We start from the raw sequence: 23,904 nt of genomic DNA, 5'->3' as shown, positions 1-23,904 counted from the left end.
AATATAATTCTGTGGCCAAGACTTTTTATTCCACACTTGGCAAAAATATGGAATACAATCCCATATCACAGCAAAGCTCATACCTTGCTTTTACATATTTAAAAAAAAATCATATAAGCTTTTTTTCTCAAGGACAAAGACTGCACTGATTATTGTCATCACATTCTTAGTCCTTTTGTTTTATTGTTACCATCGTGTATTTCATGCTCCTACTGTGTATTGAAGGCTTATTTTTTAATGCATAATTATATTCTATCATAATGCATAGTTTTGGTATATTTATTGCAATGTTGCTTACATATCCTCGCAGTGCAATAGCTCATCACTGAATGACATCAGTAGCATATGTTATAACATTGTTTGCTGCATTTATTTGTACAGCTAACCTTTAGTATGTTCATCTTAATTAATGGTATGAATGCAAATGCACATCAGTATTATTACTGTGTGCTTTTGTGAGAGTGGGATCCCCCTTGCTTTCCCTTGAATGACATTTCAGGAGGAAACACATTTGTAACACAGCACGTACAGTAGCTATACCCTCACCCACCCCCCATCCAATTTACCAGGGCGCGATGCATTTAGATTTATGGGGGGTGTAGCCACACTATGGTTCTAACATGACTGCACTGCATTATAACTCAGCTTGTGAGCCAATGGGGTTTCGATGATGGAGTGACGTCAGGAGGCGGGTCGGTGTGTGTGTGTGTGTGTGTGTGTGTGTGTGTGTGTGTGTGTGTGTGTGTGTGTGTGTGTGTGTGTGTGTGTGGAACCCCCCCCTCCGCCAGGCAGGCAGGCAGGCTACTCTCTCACTCTGTACAGGCGCAGTGTGTGAAGTGTGTGCTGCTCCGCTGGCCTCCCTCCGCACTGAATGGACTAGATTCCCAACCACGTAAGAACACAGCGGCAGCACGGGAGAGAGGATGTCCTGCTGAACCAAGGGATAGGCCTGGGAAAGTCGGCCGGCCGTCCCTTCCTTCCTCACAGCAAGCTTACAGCAGCAGACATAAAGCACAGACGACACTTTTCTTCCACAGGACTAGACCCAGAGAAACAGAGGGGACGTCGACTCCCGCACACAAAGAGCTACAGTTTTTTTTCCGGATGGGGTTTGCTCCTTCTGTGATAGGTGACAATTGCCGTGCATGGATATGATCCTGGGGAACAAGGCCGTGCACTGACTTGGTACTAGTTAGCAAAGGAAGCTAACCAGTTAGCTCTGCACCTGCTAGCCATCATTTGACTGTCAAATTTCGGCTAAATACAGCACCTATATATAGCTTGCATTGTATTTTTGCGTGTGCATTTTTTCCCGTGCCTCAAAGCTGTATCCAACACATTGTTTCCGTTTTATGAAACGTGCCATACAATTAACCGGCAAGATAAGCTAGCAAACAAGCTGCGGGGTAACTTAGCACCCTTCATTCATTGTAAAATCTGACTTTGGTAGCCTTTGTTGCAGTCTCGCCGTGCCTGCTAGCACTGCTAACGTTAATGAAATTGCAGCAGGTTTGTTCAAAGGGTTTACAGTCGACTTGGTGCAGATATTCTGTCATTTTAGCCTGGCCTTATCTCTTCAATGGAAAACAAAGGACGACAAATGAACAGTTGAACTCTGCAAAAAATATATACTGACCTCTTTTTTGTTGTGCGAAAACCAACCGGCTTCTCCTGTTGCTAGTCTGCAACGTTCCATAACAACAAGGTGCAATTACATTTTCAACTGTATTCAAGATTTCCTGAAGTACCTCCCGATTTGTGTTATTGCACTGAGTTTACAGCAAAGTGGTGCCGTACTCGAAGAGGAGAAGAACAAGGAGGAAGGCCCCCGGATCTGTGGAGGTATCACACTTATTCCTCATGAACATACAGAGGTCAAATCCAATTAACATTTCACGTTATGGGAGATCGCGGCATAAATCGCATGATTTCGAAGATTTGACTTGTTTAAGGACTACAGAGTCGCACCAGAGTTTCAGTCCTAACCTCGGGTCCCCCAGCCCGCCGGAGACCCCGGACTCCTCGCACTGTATCTCCCGCATCGGGGACTACCTTTTGTTGGAGCCACTGGAGGGAGACCACGTTTTCAGAGCCGCCCACCTGCACAGCGGGGAAGAGCTCGTATGTAAGGTTAGTAATCAACATGGTTGACGTATCCTACCAAAATAGCCCGAGAGTATTTTCAGTACCGTTGTTCAAGCAGGGGGTTTGCAATGCCGAAAAACAGCATTTTCAGGACAAAATCAAGTGTTCCTACAGGTTTTACTCCTTTGCATTCATTGTCACATTAATTTATTTATTTCAATAGTCCCCATTCCCAACATGTAATGAACATACTCTGCAGAGAAATGTCTTAGTTTGTGTCAATGGTTTTGCTATTGCAGCAAGTCCACACCCTGAACTTTTTAATAATTCCTTGAATTGTAAATAGAGAGCTGGCAGAGCAGCCTAATGGAAAGAGTGAATGGGGCGAGCTGCGTGGTTTGGATTGCATGATGTAACGTTGACAAAGGAGTGAGTAACCACGCACACACTCCTCTCTCCGTGCTATTCTCGCTTACCCATGGCGTCTCTTTTATAGTGCAATGCTGTAATCGTATTGTTTCACCCTTGGTTTTATATTCGGTGGTTAAGCATAGTCGTATTGCACAAATATTAGTGGGATTATAATCTTTCGAGGACAGCTGTGCTGAGAGAAAAGCACACGGTGTTAGGGAACTTTGCAAGTTCAGCCAGCTGCTTTGATTGGCTCTGGCATTGACCCTCTAACAATGAGAAATACGCCACTTTCCCTCAAGGTTAAGGACAACCTTAAAGCTTGCCCTCAACACATTTATAGCCCATATTGACTTTGGTGTATTACTGATTATGAGGGTGATTATAAGGGCAGTGGGGTTGTCCCTGAGGTACATTCCGGCTTAAGCAGGCTTAAGTGAATTGAGACGATGGTTACATGCACCATTGGACTCATAAGGTATGACATATCCAATAACCCGTACCTTTTGACTGAAGGAACGAGATAACGTTTCGTCATGGCAATAACAAATTAATGGCCTTTGGCACAGCCTGTAAGCTAACTGCCTTTTGACCTCATCTCCCTTACAATACAGCAGCGATCAATCCCCACTCCCAGGATTGATCTCTCCTTCCAAGCAGGAAGCTCAGGTCACAGCTTCAGATCTTGAGAGCTGTGGGGTGTTTTTTTTTTATTGAGTGTGAGCAGAGGAGCAGTATCACCTGAACTGGTGGTGCTGAGAGTCAATGGGGGGTTACCATGGAAACAAAAGAGACACTGCAACCCCCTGGCTGCAGAACAATACCATTCACTAACATGATGCTTTCACTTTGCCTCTGTGCAACCTGACTACCTCTGCTAAAACAGTAAACACAAGTTTTGCGTCACCCAAATGTGGTAAATAGACTACAAAAACAAGCACCTAATGAGACTGTAGCACCCTACATTAAACTAAAATCAATCTTTGCTATGTAGACTGTAAGTATAAATGTGTTTCTCTCTTATATTTGCAGGTTTTTGACATTGGCCGATACCAGGAGTCGCTGGCGGCCTACTTTGCTCTGGGCCAGCACCAGCACATTAACCAAATCCTGGAGATCTTGCTCGGGGAGACTCGAGCCTATGTGTTCTTCGAGAGAAGCTATGGCGACATGCACTCTTTCGTCCGCACCTGCAAGAAGTTGCGGGAGGACGAAGCTGCAAGACTGTTCTATCAGATAGCCTCGGCTGTGGCACATTGCCACGACAACGGACTGGTCCTCCGCGACCTCAAGCTGAGGAAGTTTGTCTTCAAGAATGAGGACAGGTGAGTTCTGCAGAACCCGTATTTTCCGTTGCACATCGACTAGCCACTGTTTACTTTGGAATCTTTTCTTGCCTAACATGTTGTATGTGATGTAACTACATAATGTGACCGTGTCAGTATTATCTGTGCCATGTCTCCGCTTACACAGAGGATACTGTAAACTGAGACGATACAAGACTGGCATGCCTCTCCCAGATGTTATGCAGAGTACAGGAAACATAAACCCTCCTGTCTAGGAGCTATTTTCGTATGTTAAGTAGTGAATGACACATATACAGTATATATGGCATGTGGGATCACACCTGGGAGGATAATAGCAGTGCATTTATTCCAACAAGGACAGATCGGTTAGCAGGAATGGCTCTTTTGCATGACAGTCGACCAATTAAATTAAGCTTTTTCCACTGCTACACTTCTGTACTCATCTGCAGGAGAAATCTGTAGAAACACACCTGTACAACACAACACTACTGACCTCTGGTGGCAGCATTTGAGAACTACATGCTTAAAATCCAGGCATCTGTTGCCACAGCAACCTGAGATTTGATTAACTTTATACTTTTTTTTTAATTTTAGTAAATGTTTCTCAGACTTTGCTTTACAGTCTCAATTCTAACGCTAAAGTTTTCTTCAAACTTCTTCAAAGTCAGTTCTGAGCCATGGCTGAGGCGCAGACTACACTTGATGCCCTCTATTTTAATGTGTGACGTCATACTTTGGCACTAACTGTGGAAAAAGGAAGTTGAGCCGTCCCGCATATTCAGTCCAATGACCTTGAATGTCACATCTAGACTGCTCATGAGCAGAGCTGGGATGCCAGACTCTCCCCTCCCATCAGATGATTAATGCCGGGTGAATATTAAGAGTGATAGTGCAAGGCAGTATTGAGTCACATTTACTATATGGCCTGTCAAGAATCCTCTTACACCTTTTTACCTTTTTAGACCTCCTGGCTCAGTGAACCTTTTTTTTAAGAGACCTAAGATCACTCTGGCTTGAGTCCAAGTGTGTGCCAAAAGGCGATAGTGAATGCAAGGAGAAGGAAAGGAACAAGACCAGACTTATAATGATACCTGAGTAGCTCCTTCAGTGTGTCCTAGTTCCCTGACTCGATTTTGTTTTACCGCTGTTGGCCTTTGACCAAACAGCAGCCTGTTTAAAGGGCATCGGTCAAAGATTGGAATCCAACACAGCTACTTTAACAGTCACTGTTGATAAGCATCTCCTACAGCAAGCTTATGAGACATGTTACTACCAGCATGCATTGAGCTTGCTTGAATAAAGACAATTAGCTTCTCTTAAAAGTCTTTCTTTGTATTTCTACACTGTAATTAAAGGTTTGCGCTTATCCTCAAAATAAGTGTTTATATGCTGTATTTAAAAATATATATATTGCAGAGGAACATGGGCCATTGGCACAAATAAACTGATTAGAAAATGTGAAACTGCCTATTAATGAAAGCAAATTACTTTGACTGCCAATGATCCAGTGTGTGGGCTAATGGGACGGTGTATGCATGCACATGTCGCAGATGGCAACACTTTCTGGAATATGTCAGAGCCAGTGCTTGTTGGTTTCCATTATTGTAGTAGCTCCCAGTCGATACTATCACAAACGCTGCCTCTTTGTCTGTCATGTCTCGGGGACCTCGCACGCAGATGGCAGCTTTTGCTCAGCCCCACAAGTGTCTCTTACCATGAATGTGGAACATTTTCTTGCCTGAGCCTCTTCAGATTCTACAGTGAACTCTTCTAAACAACCAGCCATTATTATCAGCACTCAAGGGTATCATAGCTGGTATTGTGGGGTTTGGAGAAGAGCACAAATAGATGCTATTTTTCAGTGGAAAGAGCAGGAGAAAAAAAACCCACATTATCAGATCCTTGACATTGAGCCAAACTGTTCTATGCATGCATCTTAAGACGATTGGTCACCCGTAATTGTTTTTCTTTTGGATTGTGGAGGTCTTTTAGAAAGCCCATTTGTACATCAATGCTTTTTGCATGGGCTTTTATCTGAGTGAAAGGAAATGTCAAACCTAAGCCTTGAGCATTATGTGCTCTAGTTTCTCTGATATCCAAGAGCAATGGATATTAAACTCCTAAGATGCCCATCTGAGCGAATTACCCCCACTTGAGTGTCTTCTGTATTTAATTCTCTGTTAGTTGGCATCCAAAAGATTGAACCTTTGGTGATAATTACCTCTTAATAAAATTCAGATTAACAGACCCTTGTGTGTCCATTCTTGGTTTAGGCAATATCCTTATGTTTTTCTGCGTTTTGTTTGTGTTTCCAGAAGCCTCGTGAAGCTGGAGAGCCTTGAGGACACTTATATCCTGGACGGTCATGATGACTCCTTGTCAGACAAACATGGCTGCCCTGCCTATGTCAGTCCCGAGATCCTCAACGCCAACGGCAGCTATTCGGGAAAGGCAGCTGACGTCTGGAGCCTGGGCGTCATGCTTTACACCATCCTTGTGGGGCGCTACCCTTTCCACGACGTTGAGCCCGGCTCTCTGTTCAGCAAAATCCGCAGGGGCCACTTCAACATCCCTGAAACGCTCACACCCAAGGCCAAGTGTCTGATCCGTTCCATCCTCCGCCGGGAACCCGCAGAGCGCCTCACCTCTCGGGAGATCTTGGAGCACCCTTGGTTCACCTCCTCCGGAGCACTAGGGGGCCCCGCAGTGCCCGGCAGAGGGGAGCGGGAGCAGGAGCAGATGGTGCCTGAGGTGAACATGGAACAGGAGCTGGAGCAGTTCTTCAGCTGAGCGACAAAAACCAAGCACAAATGGGACGACTCCGCCACGGCCGGCTCGCCACGCTCACAGCAGAGCCAAAAAAAAACGTAGATTAGAGATTAATAGATGAACATTTGTCACTCGTAATAAAGGTGTTTCCATCCTGTTTCCCTTTTTCCACCATTTCATGGAAAACCTTGAGCCTGGCATGACAAATGGCATCTATACGTCACCTGGCGATGCGCCTCCCGCTCGGGGAGGCTGCCGCCAGACATGCAAGTTGCAAACAATGTAGCAAAAGTTCTTCTCTTTTTTTTGGATCTGTTTGGTTTAATGTGGTGCTCATAAAAGTAGACACATTCTCCATTTTTGACACTATGGAAAGCATGAAGGGACACAGGAGACCAAGGAGAACAATTCAAAATGAACTGACAGTGCAACACCACACTTTTTCATACAAATTCTGCTTGGTTTTTCGTCATAGCTTCAGGTGGTACCAATTTAAACCGAAGGCCCAGGGTCAGTAATCACAAATCCAACGTGTTGTTAAACAAATTATGACCCGGGACCGATGGATGGAAAAATTGAGCATCTTAAGCTTTTTCTTATCATCAACATGTTTGACGTCGTCTTTGTTTCATGCTTAACTTTTTTTTTGTCATCTCATTTTTCTCAAATTTAAATGATCGATTATTCTAACATCACTAAACTCCTTGAAGGCCTTGTATTCAGTCATTTGTATGTTTTTTGCTTCCTCAGTCTCTTATACCTTTACCACGCTTCATTCACCACCACATTTCTTTTATTTTCCTTTACATTTATTTGTGTTAAAGCTATTCCACTCTGTCGTTACTGCTGCTTAACTGTCACTCCCTTAACTTCAATCTTAAAACTGTTTTGTCTCGGTGAACCTCCAAACACGGCATCGTGCATTTGAATGGACGACTCTTCAAAATTAGCTTCCTCTTATTTAAATCCATTCTTCAGTTGTAGGAACGAGAACGTAACATTTATTTAAATTGTAACAGCTATATATATATATTATATATAAATAAATATAAATATATATATTTAAAAGTACATTGCAGGGTTTTTCTTTATTCAGAGATTCCTTTTTCATGTATGATGTAGGCAATATCTCGACACAATTTCTTCTGTGCCAGTATTCCGCTGCCCCCGACAAGCCCATGCCACCCGATCTCTCTAATTTCTTTATTAAAACTTGACAGGAGATATTCAGTGATAGTAATGCTATGACGTGTTCACTACCAGGACCCCATGTTAGTTTTCTACTGCCTGCATAGGTTCTTTGAAAGGCTCATGCTCGGAATGGGTACCAGTGGACATGTTTTGTCGTATCTCAATGTTACTTGAATTTGTGTTTTTATCTAGTCTTTGGCATGTGCCCCCATGAATGCTATAGCCTGCCTAGCAGGGGGGGAAGGGGTGGGGGGAGGAGGGTGTTTGTTTTTTAAGAAAAGTTAAAGTGAATGAAAATTCTCAATTTGCTACTTTTCTGAGTTTGCTTTTCAATAAAAAAGGAAAACCTTTTTGCTTTTCATTGTTTTTGTAGACTGAGCTACCTTTTTATTTAAGTTGGTGCTAATGTTAGTCCGTTTTGTTTCACGGAGGGGGGTGGTGCATGGTGGGATATCTGCCTCAGATGTTCTGATTGTATCGTAACAGATTCTGGTGTTTTGTCCAAAATTATTCAGTAAATAAATCGTGAACTGCTATTTGACTTTGTTGTTCTTTTCCGATACACTTGAGCCCATTATATAACCTCACATTTTTGATTACATTTCATCTTACAATCCTCATGTTACAAATAAATCAAACTGACATCTCAGTGGTATAATCTGTAAAATACATCTGACGGTTTATCAAAGGACTCCTTCCTCATATTGGATTAGAAAAAGAAAGATGTCCATTTGTCCTCAAGCTACATCTAAGTAATTCCAGCTCTGGGGATGTGGAGATTTTGCAGTACATTTCATACATTCATATATTAAATACCAATTATATTTCTTCTTCCATTACACTCCCAGCCAGTGTGCCCTAACAAAAGCACTTCCCAGTTCATCATCAGATTGCAATCATGAACAGAACTTGAATGGTTTCTCAATGAGCGAGGAGAAAGGGGCTTTTGCTCTGTCAGACCCACTTCATCTAAGTGATTGCACAAATGAGGCACTAAGGAAAAGCTCTCATAATAATTTTCCTGGTGGCACCCGCATGAGAGACCCTCAACTACACTATTTTGTGTTTCTGTTCACTATGACAACATTGAAGCTTTGTAAGGCTAGCTGACAGTCTCTACTGACCTCATCCTGTCTTTGAGGAAGAAAATCACTTCAATTTGTTCATACACGTGTATGTGGACCAACATCTGGTTGTGTGTGTGTGTGTGCCCAGAGCTTTCACCGTCATGTTCATACAGGGTAATCCTTACTGAGGTTACAGCCCAATGTGTCTATCTTCATGTTTAAAAAAGGATAAAGTAATTTATCTTGGCATACAATGACGATTTAAGGTCGTTTTTCGTGCGCAACAACAGGAAATAAGATACTTACCTCCTCTTTCAATCGATTCCTCTGAGCTGACAAAAGATGAGACATTACGAGGTGCAGCAATCACATTCCAGACAACAAGATTACCCTGTTTCTTTTTAATCAAATGAAAAAGTAGATGAATCACGCTGACACTGTGTATTCTGATTTTGTCAACATTTGTATCATCAGAGCACACCAGAAAACTTGCTCTCCTGGAGAATAAAGAATGCAATATGCTCTGAGACAGATGCCTTCCCAAACCTGAACTGAATGTAAGCCTGACCTCTAGTGGCATTAGTAACATGTTAATGCAAAAATATCAAATTAAAATACAATACATTTGTTCGCCATGCTTACTCCTTTTTACTTTTTTTTTCTTTCTTCTTTTTAGTTACATTTTGACACTTTGACATTCTAAAAAATGTAAATCAATCTTGACCTGAATTATTTTATTAAATACAACTTAGTAACATCCTCAACTGCAGACTTGATAAACCCTTATGGTGTTCGGGTCTGTGGGACCCGTTTTCAATATTTATCTAAAGAAAAATGATATGATAAATTATTTTCATTTTCTCTGAAGAACGTGTGTGTGTGTGTGTGTGTGTGTGTGTGTGTGTGTGTGTGTGTGTGTGTGTGTGTGTGTGTGTGTGTGTGTGTGTGTGTGTGTGTGTGTGTGTGTGTGTGTGTGTGTGTGTGTGTGTGTGTGTGTGTGTGTGTGTGTGTGTGTGTGTGTGTGTGTGTGTGTGTGTGTGTGTGTTGAGACTTTTGTCTTTCTGCCCCTGCCATTCCCGCACAAGGTTACAACATTGTTGATAAATTCAAGCACTGACACCTGGCTGCTCTCACATTCCCGCATTATGTCTTGCGGGAACCAGTCTTTGTTTTTTTTCACATTCTATCCCAGCTTCACATTTGGTGCGAGACACACTAAATAAAGCTTCGCCAGTTTGGATCCTTATGAAGAAGAGGATGAGATTGAGCATCAGCTAGTTACGGAAAAAAAGACGAGCCACAGGGCCAGCCGCTCAACGGGGCAAAAAAACAAGTAGCACTTTAATTAATTAATGTGATCTAACAAATGTAAAAGGGGAAATATTAACCAAATAATCTGTTTATATTGCTTGTAATTGTGATGAAGTAAACATCTGTTGAGTATTTTAATATAAAATAGTTTGATTGTGTTGAATTGAAACCCAAAAAGGCAATGGGTCCACCAGACCCACGAACACTGGCTGAATAACAAAAATATGAACACCACACAAGGGTTAATAGAGAGTAACATGTATAAATCACTGACATGACTTACTAACTTTTGAGTGCACAATGTGGCTTTGAAGCTAACAGTATTACTATTTCTATTTTTGACTGACCAACAATACACATTTAAAAAACTGTATGATTGTAAAAGTCACTAAAGCTAGAGATTTCAAGGCAGTTGAAACTTAGCCAAGTCCAGAAGTGCAGACATCCACATTTCTCCAACACAGCTTGCTTGTATCGCCTTGTTGACAGGAATGATTCATCTCATGTTTACACATTCAGCGCTGTGCATTTCCACAATCTGTCGAGCTCACGGAGAAAGCTGTTGACATTCACAAGACTTAGAAAACACGCTAGACACAGCTCACACTCTGGCTATGTTTGAGGAAAGTAATTGATGTGTGTTTGCCGCTTATTGCAGCACCAGGACAGTGCTTTATCTATTTGGTAAGAAGGGGGTAAAACCATGCAAAGCTCAAGCTCATTTTGTTCCTATTTGGCAGGTTTATGTGTTTATCTAATATTTTCAGCTCTCCTTCAAAACAAGACACACCAACTCTGGAAGTGCTCCATTGACACTTAATGGGAGATTGGTTTTGTCCTACTTTAAATGTAAGTAATGGTAGCTGCTGGTTCCAAAACATATGCAGTGACCCTCTGCCCTGGTAAATCCAGCTGTCACACTAATCTTCTTTTGCAATGCAATCCAATCTGTAGGGAGATTAATATGAGTACGGGATAACAGCTTTAGGGAGGAAGTACTGTGGGCCATATTCTCTGATGAATGGGAGAGATTCATAATAATATTGCCCTTCAGTGGGAGATAGATAGACAGAACAGTCTGAAAGCTGAAAAAATGGAAATGAATAATCAGGAAAAGTCCCTGTTTTGTGTTCCCGAGATTTAAGAATGCAGTACATGGATGTGTATATTACAACTAGTTTGCACTATGGATGATGTAAGAACCTCAATGTTAGCTCCTGAATAGATGAAGGTTCATCTTGACATCATTTATACTGTTCACGGTGCTCACATCAAAAAGTTTATCCAGCCTTGAGGCTAAATTAACGTCCTTGAAGGGTGAGCAAACAAACTTCTTAAAGGGAGCTATGCCCCATTTCCCCTTATGTCTCTCCTTAAGTGTGTGTTTCCTAGGCTACACCCAATCACCATCATGTGGGAATTCATTCATTAGCATCATTACGTTTATGCACAAACAGAATGAGGAGGAATAGTCTTTTTGCCTGTCTTTTGTCTGTTTAATGGCCTTAGTATTCTGTCACAGTGCAGAATGATGTCTTCCTCACTTACTCCTCAGCAGCCATGTAAGTATTCCACAATTCAATTAACTCAGCCTGAGATCAGTCTTCGATTTTATGCAACTCAAGGGAACAACACTGCTCTCTTGGAGCGGTGAAAGTTTTTCTGTGTTCCACCAAGCTTCTCCAATTAAGGTTAATGACATGGTTGTGTAACGATCCCGCTTCAACAGGCCCCTTTTCAAACGCTGTTGCTATTGTATCTGGGCTCTGGCAGAACTCAGTTGTCCCCTGACGGCGCCAGTAGGCTGTAAAGGTGCTTCGGGGATCCGGTCCCCAGGCTCGGGGCACTACCTTGGGTGTTCTGGCAGCAGAGTATTGTGGCAGGGCACCAAAGAAAACACACAGACAACAGATGGCCTATGTTGTCTTCCACCCAGCCATGAGGCTTCTGTTTATTAAACCCAGTGAGCAGCAGAGATGCAGAGAACCCTGTCAGGTGAATATATGAGTCATATCTGTACTTGTTTACTGTACATAATCAACATAAACAACATCTCTTCGTCTACAGTATTTTTATTTGATGCAAGTATATCATCCTGCCTGTAAAATATGAATGGGGAAGGTGTTCTTTAATGGTACATATATTAGTGTATAATTCAAACAGGAACTTATTACAGTTAAAGCTTATAACTTCTCTGAAAAAAACAATGTGAATGTATTTAAAAAGCTCACCACAGTTATATACCTTACATCAGGTCATGTTCTTCTTTATGATTCTCTGGACAAATATATGAAAGATAATTGCTTTCAACACTAGATGGTGCTCAATAACAGAGTTTCTGAGTGGTAGCTGTTAAAAGGAGAGCGTCAATGCAAGATTCATTGAAGGCCATTTAGTTTTATGTAAGATTCTGTACTTTCTGGTGAAAGGTGAATGTTTTTAAAAGACATGCACATATAGACATTCAAACAGTCTTTTATATGAGTTGGGTTTCATCGGTATATTTATATTATTCAAGAGTACTTAAAGTTAATCCTCACAGATGATCTTCATGTCTAAATAAGATCATGTACATTAAATCCTAGCAAAAATTGTGTTTTTCTTCTGATGTTATTTTTTTCCCCATGTTTTAATTATTTTATTCAGGGACAACAATGGTGTGATTTGCTCAGATTTGACCCACAGTGGCCTAGCAACATGAGCAAACAACCCAACAACTGTCTTCACGCCCAAATATGACTAAATCCTGATTGGTGCACTGAGGTATGTGACATCACTATTTTCCAGCCAAACCCTGCTTACTTCAAACCAGTGAGACACATCCCAGATAAAAACAGAAACACAGAAATCTCTCATGTTAGATTATCTTTGTTTTCATGTATACTACCCCACCACTCATTAAGAAGCTGATTGAGAAATTAGGTTCTCTGGGCCTTTAACTCCCTTGGCAACAAAACATATTAAATACTAGTAGAAAATGGACTGATCACTTTCACTTTAATCTGTGTGCAGCAGAAATAATGATGAAGTTAATTTGGTCATTAACCCTTAACAAGGAAGGAAGCATGAAAATCCCCCTTGCTTTAAAGATTTCAGGGCCCATGAATAACATTACATTAAACTCCAGGGAGCCAGGAAGTCATGAGTGTGTCAGCCCTCGTAGGCAGTCGCAGAAAATAGGGAAGCATCATTCCAATTAAGTGTTCCGAATCACCTTATGCAAGTTAGCTTGCATTTGACGCTTCACCCTAAAATGTTTGTTTTTATCAAGCATTGCTCCAATTATCTGGTCAGTAAACAGCATAATCAGAGCCTCAAGATGACAGAGTAAATTGGAGAGTGGTCTTGCATGCTGTCTTTGCTTTTCACACTCTTTTGTCAATACCCAATTATCCTCTCGGTTGCCTCTCCCACTGAAAGCGCAGGGCTTAAAAATAGCTTTTGGGGGCATTGTTTTCTAATTGCAGCAATCTAAACTGACTTGTCGAATTGATCAACCATTATGGCTTTAAACAGGTGGAGAGAGGAGAGATCACTGAGCAATTTCTTTCAGGGTCAATGCAGAAGGTATTTATTTCCCCCACAAATGGCCTTAACGCTACAGTCAACTGTTTCAGTGGTCCTGACTCCTGACATCTGTGGCTACAATAACCATTGCTCTTATGATGACAGCAATACTGACTGCAGGCACCAGATGAAGCATTGGCCTCTCTATGTGCCTGAGCATGAAACCTCGCACAGTAATTATAGGTTGTGTTGTTCTCTGGGTCTCCAGGCTTCTATTAATTGTTTTTTGCAGTGACTAATGTTTGTGATTATTACCACCATGTTTGTCAAGGACATTTTGTTTGTCTTACTGCCGATCTTCCCTTATTAGTTACTCAGATGCATGTAATCCCATACTGGCTTTTGTAACATATAATAATGATTTCAGATATATAATATAAGGTTTGTTAGCTTTCAGCTGTCACTACAGGGCAGATACTAGTTTGTGCTCTGGGACTGTTTTCACAAGGAGATATGGCTTTCACAGGGTGACAAATGAGGACGACTAGAAGTAAGCATTGTGCTGCGCTGCTAAATATTAGCTGAGAATCACGGAGCAGTTTCAGTCCTAGTAAGCTGACCTGTAGCCCCCCAAAAGCTTTAAATCATCTGGCTCAATGAATCAGAGTCTTGACTGAGCCAAATTGCCTGACTGTGCCCTGTGGGAGAGATAATTGGGTGAAACAGGTTGTTTTGTGCCTTACAGAGGTACAAGAGAAGCGGGAGAAAGGAGAAAACAACATGGTCTTCTCATTTTAGATAAAACCTCTGAAGCGTGCAGTGCGTAGTTTTAGTTCAGGCTGTGTTTATGTTTTTCAATAAGGCAGTCGGGAGAAAGCTAGAGTGCTGCAAATGGCTGAGGGCTGTTTTAGAACATGAATAAACTGGTGTACAGATTGAAAATACAAGCCTTGATTAGTCTACATCCATGTTAAGTTAAACAGCCAAATGTATGAAGTAATAAACTATGCATGGTCTGGGATTTCTTTTGGAGCAATCTAAAGAAATTCCATGGACTGAAATAAACAGTTGCTTCCGCACATTTTATCACATGTTATTAAACCTGAAATAACTAATTGTTATTTATTTACTTATTTCCCACATGTGTGCTCACAATACACTGACATTTCACCTTTCACTTGCAGCCAAAACGCTAACAATTATTTATTCATCAACCAGATACTAAGCAACAGTTCATAGCCTTTTGCAGTTTTGTCTCTTTCCAAATGTAATATTTACTCTCATTTTAGCTCTGTTGTTGGTCACCAACTCTGGGGGGAAAGTCTGTCTCTATAGCTGCTTCACCCTGGTCACCAGTCAGTAGTTCGGTCTCTTACTCTCTGCCAGGTACCATCTTAGTTTTTCAGAGTGGAGCCAGGGAATAGCAAGGCCCGGTTACCAGTTACCAGTCAACGCTAACTAGCTTAGTTAGCATGGCGCATTCATGATACTTACTAAAAACGTACATGTTTAATGGTAGCCAACAATTTTGGCAATATAGGAACTTGTCAATCAGAAGGCCACACCCTAAAGCATACCTTAATTAATCCTCTAATTTACTTAATTTAAGTGTGAACATAATTTACAAAATGAATATCATGTTGTATTGAAGAACACTAAAACTATAGTGATTGAGACCATGAACTCATAGGAAAATGTTAACTGTCCAGATAATTTTCTCATAGAAAGTTATAAATTGGACCTCTTTTTGCAAACTGGAGGCCACCCCCGCTAGCTATTAAAGACAATTCAAAGAACTTTGCTTTGCTTTCACTTTTGAAAACAGGGAAGTTATCCCTTGGTTTTGCACTTCAGCATTAAACAAAAACAATAAGCTAAAAATACATACATTATACATACACCATACATTTAAGGTGAAGGGAACCATGGAGTCAGTGACAATTCTCTGTGGGTTCAATGCCGCTTCCATTTCACATAGACATGACTTTTATGCTATTTTGAAATACGTATTATAGATTTAAATAGAAAATGTCAATGTCAGTCATTTCATTTCATTTTGCATTGGATAAGTTATGTCTTTTAAAAAAAATTAACAGCGTATTGTGTATGACTGTAATGGTTAGATAAATTCACATTGCTATCTGAGTACCGAGCTGCCCACAATATAGCAGTTGTTGCTTCTTAAATAACAAATGCACAATGAAGCCTAGTTAAGTGTTCATTTTAAGCATTTAAAACTCTCCATGCCAATTATCAAGCCAAGGAAGAAATGAAGCTCTGTCCCTTGACCCCACTCATCATTCTGCTGTGTTTTTTAATTCACACTCGGCAATGAACATTTGCACGCTCACACACAATTACACACAGACAATCAGACACAATGAATGCTAGAAAACTCTGCAGAGTTGTGATGTAATTAGACTTGTTAATTGGAAGCGAGCCTTACGCCACCTGCGGCAGGAAGAGTGTGAGTTTGGTCATCTCTAGCAGAAATAGGCCTGTTAATTGTTTTGATTTCCAGGCATCCATAGTGGAGGAGGAATTGGATAATACAATTTCTAGTTGCTCTCAAGTTACAATTCACACTGCTCAAACCTGCTGGCATTAAGGGACATTGTGATCAATTTGCAGGGTTTATTGTCATAGGGCTCGCAATTGAATTCACATTTCATCCATAAAAGAGAGAGACACTTGAATATAACTGCAAGAATGGCAACCATTCAACCACACACTAACCACCAGCCTTCACTGACAGAGCATGAAACACTCTGAGATATATTTCACATCAAGAAATCTGTCTCAGACAAAGACTAGGCAAGAAATACTTTGGTAGTTTCAAATGGTGTGCATCAGAAGTGTTATTATTATTATTATTATTATTATTATTATTTAAAGTGGACCTATCATGCTATATTTGAATAATATAGTGTAGGACCACACCTATATAAGGCATGTTTATACTTTTTATTTTTCAAAATACCAAACAGATCATGCATTTTAGCCATTCCTCATTTCGCTCAATTTAACACTGTCTTTTCATGGGCTGATTCTGTGAGAACAGCACCATCTACAGGCCTGGCATATGTACTACAGCGTCTCCAGCGCTTTCGAACGGCAATGTCCGTGGCTGTCTCCTCCTGATTGGTGGAGTTGGCCCAATAGCTGTAGCGCCACTTGTATGACGTCACAGAAGTGTTCAAATCTGGATCAGACTGTATCAGATCCGTTGCAGCCCCTTTTTAAGAGATTTGGGTATGGAGGAAAATAGAGAGGGTTGTGTTTTCTGACACTTGGTGAGTTCCCTGGAACACCGGGGACACATATTCATGTATAAAAGACTTACAAAAGCGCATTTTGCATGATAGGTCCCCTTTAATATAGGCCAAAATGACTTCGTAGGCCAATCCACCCAAAGGCCCATTTGCAATTCTTAAAGACTTGGCATTGTTGCTCCATTCTTTTGACAGGAGAACAGTCATCCCGAATTTGTTTTAGTTTTTTGCTTGACTTTGTTTGACTGTTGTTGCTTCCAACCATTTTGAAGAGGTTTGAATGTGCTTGTTTGAGGATGCTAAAATGCATCGATCTTTCAGGGCTGATCAGTGATTTATAGCAGCCAATTAATCATTTAAAAAAGCATACACTTCGGCGGTCAGACCATTATTTCCAGAGAAGAAGTGGTTTGGAGACTGAACTTAACCTATGCTGTTTCATTTCCAGACAGATATGGATTTTATAATGGATAAACACAGACTCGCTGTCTGCTTCCTACCCTTTTGACAGGAAGAATGTGTTGACTCTCCCGTTTTTTGTAATTCCACTTAAAACTATATGAATCTCCCACACTTGGGCGAGTCAATATTATACTAATAGCTGCTAAATACAAGAGGAAACAACAATATATCAGCAAAAGTAAAAACATTAATACTCACATAGATGGAAAACATGTATTTTTCGCATTAAAACACAACGAAGAAGCTTTATTTATTCTCAATTGTTTGAATGTACTAAAATAAATTAGGGTGCTGCGATTAGCACTTTGCCCTAGAAAATATTGTAATCGATAACAACTTTATAACTGTATCTTCTGAATCTTATTGTCAAGTGAATTAAATTAAATCAAAACAGGTTCTAGCAACCCAAGCCTGGCAGAATTAGGTCACAAAATGGATTAACATTTAATCCTTGAGCTATAGAAGTTTATTAAAACATATAAATTATAGATTTTTAGTTTAATCCCTTGTTTGATTGAATTACATTACATTTTACAGTAAGTGCATTTATGGGGAAGCGTCAAATACATTTGCATGGGAGCCAGATGTCTAAGTTCAAGTTGTTTCTACTCCAATCTGTTTAAAATAATAGTTATAAAATATTTTTGATGGATATCTTTCTCTTGGCAGTTTTTCACCAAGTTGAGATTCATTTGTTGAACCGATGTCTCTCCCTATCAGGCTTGATTCAGAATCCCTTTTTGTAGCAGTTAAAAATGCAAAGGTTGCACAAAAACCCTGAACTTGTTTTTTCTCGGGGCACACACACAAACAGACAGTAATACACAGTGGAACTGACACATCTGCTGAAGAACAAACTACTACCTGGATCATAGAAATGTTGGAGACAAGACACACTTTTTGACAATGATATACACTGACCATAAAAGCACAGCACTGGCAAGGCTGGTAAAAGAAATAGCATTGACGTCAAAGTGCAAAGTACAACTAGGCTGATATATAGCCTGAAGTAAATAATAGATAGATAGCAGGGGATTGATAGTGTGTGGAACTGAATAAAGGCATCAGCCAAGAACAGATGGGGGTCCTTTGTTTCCCAGTTTCGGCACAGAGCCCCAGAGCAGTTGTCCAACTCCTATACAACTTTTTCTAAAACTCGGACTAGACATTTCCTTGTTTTCTATTTTCATTCTGTTCCTCTGGATTATACAGTATCCACAAACAAAAATAGGAAATTATGTAGATGCAGTTTGAGTTCGCCCTCCACCCCCTGAGCCCAATTACTGTTGTTAGCAGGCTCGAGGTGTATGTCACATACTGTATAGGGTACACCAAAGGGCATGAGTAACAGACTGCCCAGCAGAATCACCGTCACTCTTGGTGAGTCATTACAGGATAACCTGTGCAAGATAACAAAACAAGTTTCAACATGCCCAAAACAAACAGAATAGCAAATATGTTTTTTGTTTTTTCCTCTGATAAACCTTTGACATTTATGTTCCGAAGAGATTCCTGTTCTTTAAAAAATCTAAATATTATCACTGACAACCTCAACGGTCTTGTAAATAGTTCAATGCATCTGAAATACTTATTTCCAATTAAATCATAGCTCTCACACTTCCTCTTTGCTTTCTTCAATGAAGATACAAATACAATTCTATTTTGCCAATTATTAAATGGTGACGGTGGAATTCCGTCACACTAAGATCTCTGATAGGATGCTTTTTCTTTGTTTACAAGTCCTTTTAATACACATTACTACTTGCTGTCTCAGAATAGACTTTCTGGGCTCTACAACAAATCAGTGCACACCGCTGCAAGCCATCCCACATGCTGCCATGGCTGGAAGGCACCGATGGAAGACTTCTGAAATGACTGCAAAAACAGAATTTGACCCCTGATAAGGCCCACCATCTACTCTGCCAAGTGTGACATTTTGATGAAACGCTGGATTTCTCCAAAGTCAGTGGCCCCCCAAGAATTTTAACCAAGTGTTTTTGAGAGCTCTTTACTTGTATGCTGGTGAACATGTTATGTACTTTATTATTTTAAATACCCTCTTGGAATTTTTTTTTATAGGCCACAGTTATTCTAACATCAACACACTTCAACATGTATGTCAAGCATTAGAGTGGTGTTAAAAAAAAAGTACCACAAAAGTACCGTTCTGTGGTATTTCTAAAGTGTTTCTTTGTTATGCAACTTTTTTTACTTTGATACATAAATTTGTATTTGAAACGAAAGGCCTTGCACATACACTCAGTTGTTTTTCATTACCAATTAGGCCTTAAGTCAGGTGTAAATGTGTAAATTGGGTGGGGCTATACTGGGAATAATGTGATGTCCCTAAAGTACCAATAAGCGATAACAGTGTTAGCAGCTTATTACATGCTATAAATTATATTATTACACAAATGCTAACAGGGTCCACCCAGCAAAATAAGTGCACTTTTTAAAAACCTGTGATATTTATATATTTTTACATATTTTTATTTCATGTAAGCATATTCTTATACTGTATTGTTGGAAAAGTCAGCCATGATTAATTGTATTATTTACCACTGTGCTGGTTACTGTATGTATATTCTTTAGTATATTGTATTATTAGCACCTATGTAGCTTCCGGGCGAAAATTACGGCCCCGCCCACTTTTGGGGGAAAACAACGCTGTCATTTGAATGGCGGTCAATACAAATTCTGAAGTTTTTTCCAATCCGATCAGAAATGTTTGAAAACCGTGGATTTCTGGATCTTCAAAGAGCCCGATTACGATAGCCAGTCAGGCAAACAATTACATTAAATCATTTGAAATTGACAATCGGGCTCGATATATGGACGGACGGAAAAGGGGGTAAAAAAGATTCTGATTAACTAATTTTAATTGCGGCTCTTTTTGGTGTGAACGCGACATTTCGGAACTATATCCGAACTAAAGTGGGAAAAGTACTGCGGTATGAACGCGGCTTATGATACCCTTTTTAGCCCCTTTTCCGTCCCTGCTAGAGAGCAGGGACTTTCGTGGGAGAAAAAGGTTCCTATTTCTGATTGGCTGGGCGGATTGCAAACCACGCCCAGTAAAACTCCCAAAAAGTTTTGTGAAGCCGCCATTTTATTATCCTTGCATTAGCATTATTAGCATTAGCCCAGCGCACAAACGCATACCTGTGCCAACCCTACCGATTTGGGCGGTAGTCTACCGCTTTTGTACCGCCTACCAACTTAGCTGGCTTTCCCTACCGATTTTCAATCTTCCCAAACTATAACAAATAAAAATGACACTCCATAGACACTGGACTCGACTTTTGGCGGACACCGTTTGCAGCGTGTCTGTGATCGCATCATACAAACAGTCCTCTGTGTTTCTGAAAGAGAAACAACGTGCAGACCGGGGGTAAGGCAGCGTTACCCCCGACGAGGCATTGGAGTCCTGCAGGATTTTCCCGTTAATATCAGTGTCTCGAAAACACATGTTGGCGACTGAAAGACATCCAGTATTTGGTCTTTTCCGGAAGCATCCTAGTGTCTCACTCTCAACTGAAAGAGGACGACAAACACACAACATATAATACAATTTTGAGATTTTGGGATATTTAACTCCCATTCTTTCACTTTTTCTGACATTTTCAACACCAAACATGTCGTTAATGTCTCTGTTTAGTGAACTACAGCAATCTGAAAGCCTGTACATTATTTATATCACACTTTATCAGTAGAAAAATGCAGGAAATGACTATTTTAATGCAGTATTTTCTGATTTATGGCGCAACACAAAGATATTTCGCTCTGTGCAAACCTTTGACTCTAATATGTCAACAACATGAAACAAGAATATGAACCTGGCTTTATCCAATGTTCACACAGGAGTTTTACATCCTGACACATCCTTCATCTACACTGTCTCAACTGAAAGAGGACCAGAAACACATTAAAAATATAATAAAATGTGGAGACTTTGGGATATTTATCTCCCATTCTTTTACTTTTCGGGCATTTTACAGATCAGACATGTCGTTGATGTCAGTTTACCAAACTACCACTTTTTCTGAAAAATGCATAAAATGATGCAATATATGTTCAATACATGGTTTATACATGTAATTACTGGGGTTCCATTTCTTCTGATTACCTAATTTGGGCGTGCACATTTTGCCGCGCGCAAACCTACCTCTTTTGGATTTGGAAAGGTCGGCATGTATGCAAACGCAGACTAATTTATGAGGCGCTTTCACACGGCAGTGCTTTTCCCACAAAGGTTCATCAGAACTTAGTTCATGAGAACTCTTTAGTTCTGAGAGAGTAAATCGCCAGAACGCCGAAACCTCCTCATCTCCACCGCTCCCATGTTTTATTTTGTGTTGCCATAAGTTAGTCTCTCTGCGTCTGTGCGCTGGGCTAATGCTAATGCTAATAATGCTAATGCAAGGATAATAAAATGGCGCCCAGCCAAACAGAAATAGGAACCCTTTTCTCCCACGAAAGGGGGTAAAAAAGTTCTCATGGACTCATTTTAGTTCCGGCTCTTTTTGGTGTGAACGCGACATTTCGGAACTATATCGGTACTAAAGTGGGAAAAGTACTGCGGTGTGAACGCGCCTATGGCAACACAAAGGAAACATGGGAGCGGTGGAGATGAGGAGGTGTCGGCGACTCGGCATTCTGGCGATTACTCGGAAGGCTTCAGTAGAAGCTGCTAGGAGTCCCAGCAGCTTCTACTGAAGCCAGTCCCCAACTCCGGGGACTTCCGGCCGGGGAGTTCGGGTGGCAGTATACGCCGTGAAGTTGTTTGCGGCCTGCCAGTAAACCCAAAGCAGAAGAAGAAGAAGTGACGTCAGCGACTTCATTTGCCTAATCCTCCCCCAGGGATTTATTCCGGTGTGGTGTGAACGCGATATGTACTTGAGTTCTCATGAACCTTTGTGGGAAAAGTACTGCGGAGTGAATGTGCCTAAAGACTCCCTCGCGGTTCTTTGAAGGAGGACTATCAAGCATAAGTGGCAACACCTGTTGGGTGTACCATGATCAGGTTTTTACAGTAAGAGCAGGTGAAAGGTGAAGTCTTATGTTGTCGAAAAATTCGGATTAGACTGGTTCTTTGTTCAATTGAATTGCCCTTTAAGTAGCCTAGTAGCTAACCGAGAGGTGGCAAAGAAAATAATGTCTTTATTTAGCTAGGCCTAAATATTAGCAAAAATGTGCTGATATCTAAGCAGCTGTATATAATTCAGCCATAGCCTATTAGTTGTATTATTTACACCTTGGCTTTTCCTTCTGTGACATTTCGAAATGCTTTCTGTGAAAAAGCTCTACTCTCTTAGCACCGTGGTTGTATTTTCCTTCATGTAATCCTGCCTTTGTTTGCCCGCTAGGGATTCTCATGAAAGCTCAATAAAGGACATTTATTTTAGTCTTAGATTCAAAGAGGGAGTCCTGTTGATTTCCATTCTAGCCCTTTAATCAGGGGCTGATTAAAAACCAGGATGCAAAGTGAATGTAATGACTAGCATGGTAGGATAAGCAGCAGTGCTCTTTGGTACTGCAGGACCAAAAGTGAAAAACAACTGGTGTCACTTTTGAAAGATTTGAAAAGCTGTTTTTGCCTTTCACCTAAACACTTCTTCATAGCCTTTGGGAATGTGTTTCAATGCAAGTGGGTATTTAGAAATGACACTAAACTTTTGGAAAACTGAACAAACGTGTCACCTGACTAAGACATGGGTGAACCTCCCTTTAGTGGCGCTTAATGATCCCAGGACCCTCTTACAGGACCTGTATGACTTATCTCTTTACAGAGCTCTGCGGGTTCATGCAGTGGCGCACATTGGCAGGTGAGAGGCGCTGTAGGGCTTGTGTGTACAACCCAAAGTGAAAGGGGAGGAGCAGCATCAGGAGAAAAGTGGCCACACGGCGTGCCAGCCCCGTCCAACAGTCGCTTACATCTCAGATCCTCCGCCGCGCAGGGAGCAGTGAAAGACGCGTATGCCAAGTCCTGTCCACCCCACTTGGTGACGTGCAGAGAAGCGCACAGACAGGCTACTTACCGAGCAGCACACAGCCGCCACCGGAGCACAGTGTTGTTCCTTATGCTGTAAAATGCAACAGCAGTCTTTGCGGGATAAAGACAGCATTCATACATAGGCAGCTTCGTTGCGAAACAAGGACAAACGCCGGGGGACAGGAGCAGCGAACGGCCGGGGAGGTAAGCGCTTCTCCAGGCAGCGTAGGTGGAAGCAGCCACCACGCTGACTTTATGAACGCTACATTTTGACATGCTTTGTTGGCAGGAGTTTAGGCAGGCACTTGTCCTATCATGAATGAATGAGAGGAGGATAATCAGTTTCACTGCCACCCCTTAGCTGAGGACCATAGCCTGCCAAATGGTGTGTACGGAGCTCACGTTGTGCGCAAGCGCTCCTGCAAGAAAGAAAAAACTAACTTCACATTTCAGACTTGTGACAGAAACTGTAAAGCTTAGGGATATGCTAAAGTAGTGGTCAGTGTAATGGTTGGCAACCAAGGACAAAC

The 23,904-nt window shown here is 41.1% G+C and overlaps 2 protein-coding genes across 6 annotated transcripts in view; both read left to right on the top strand.

Moving 5' to 3' along the window:
* Nucleotides 1-746: 746 nt before the first annotated feature.
* Nucleotides 747-8,299, top strand: trib2 (tribbles pseudokinase 2). The gene is made up of 3 exons (XM_079645015.1): nucleotides 747-2,130; nucleotides 3,529-3,821; nucleotides 6,119-8,299. Exons 1-3 carry the CDS (start codon nucleotides 1,861-1,863, stop codon nucleotides 6,591-6,593), a joined length of 1,038 nt encoding a protein of 345 aa, XP_079501141.1. The 5' UTR covers nucleotides 747-1,860; the 3' UTR covers nucleotides 6,594-8,299.
* A 14,094-nt stretch (nucleotides 8,300-22,393) lies between these two features.
* Nucleotides 22,394-23,904, top strand: part of klhl29 (kelch like family member 29) — a 208,731-nt gene continuing 207,220 nt past the window's right edge. For 2 of the 5 annotated variants that reach the window (XM_079643098.1, XM_079643099.1), the window contains exon 1: nucleotides 23,223-23,578. The gene's annotated coding sequence lies outside the window, so the exon portion shown is untranslated. Of the gene's footprint in view, nucleotides 22,425-23,222; nucleotides 23,579-23,904 lie in introns of those variants that run through there. The other 3 variants (XM_079643102.1, XM_079643101.1, XM_079643100.1) reach the window with 3 other exon arrangements.

Source organism: Notothenia rossii (assembly GCF_949606895.1).
Source record: "Notothenia rossii genome assembly, chromosome: 8".
NCBI classification, from domain to species: Eukaryota; Metazoa; Chordata; class Actinopteri; order Perciformes; family Nototheniidae; genus Notothenia; species Notothenia rossii.
The sequence above is the reverse complement of the archived record's forward strand: the minus strand, read 5'-3'. Positions and strand labels throughout refer to the sequence as shown.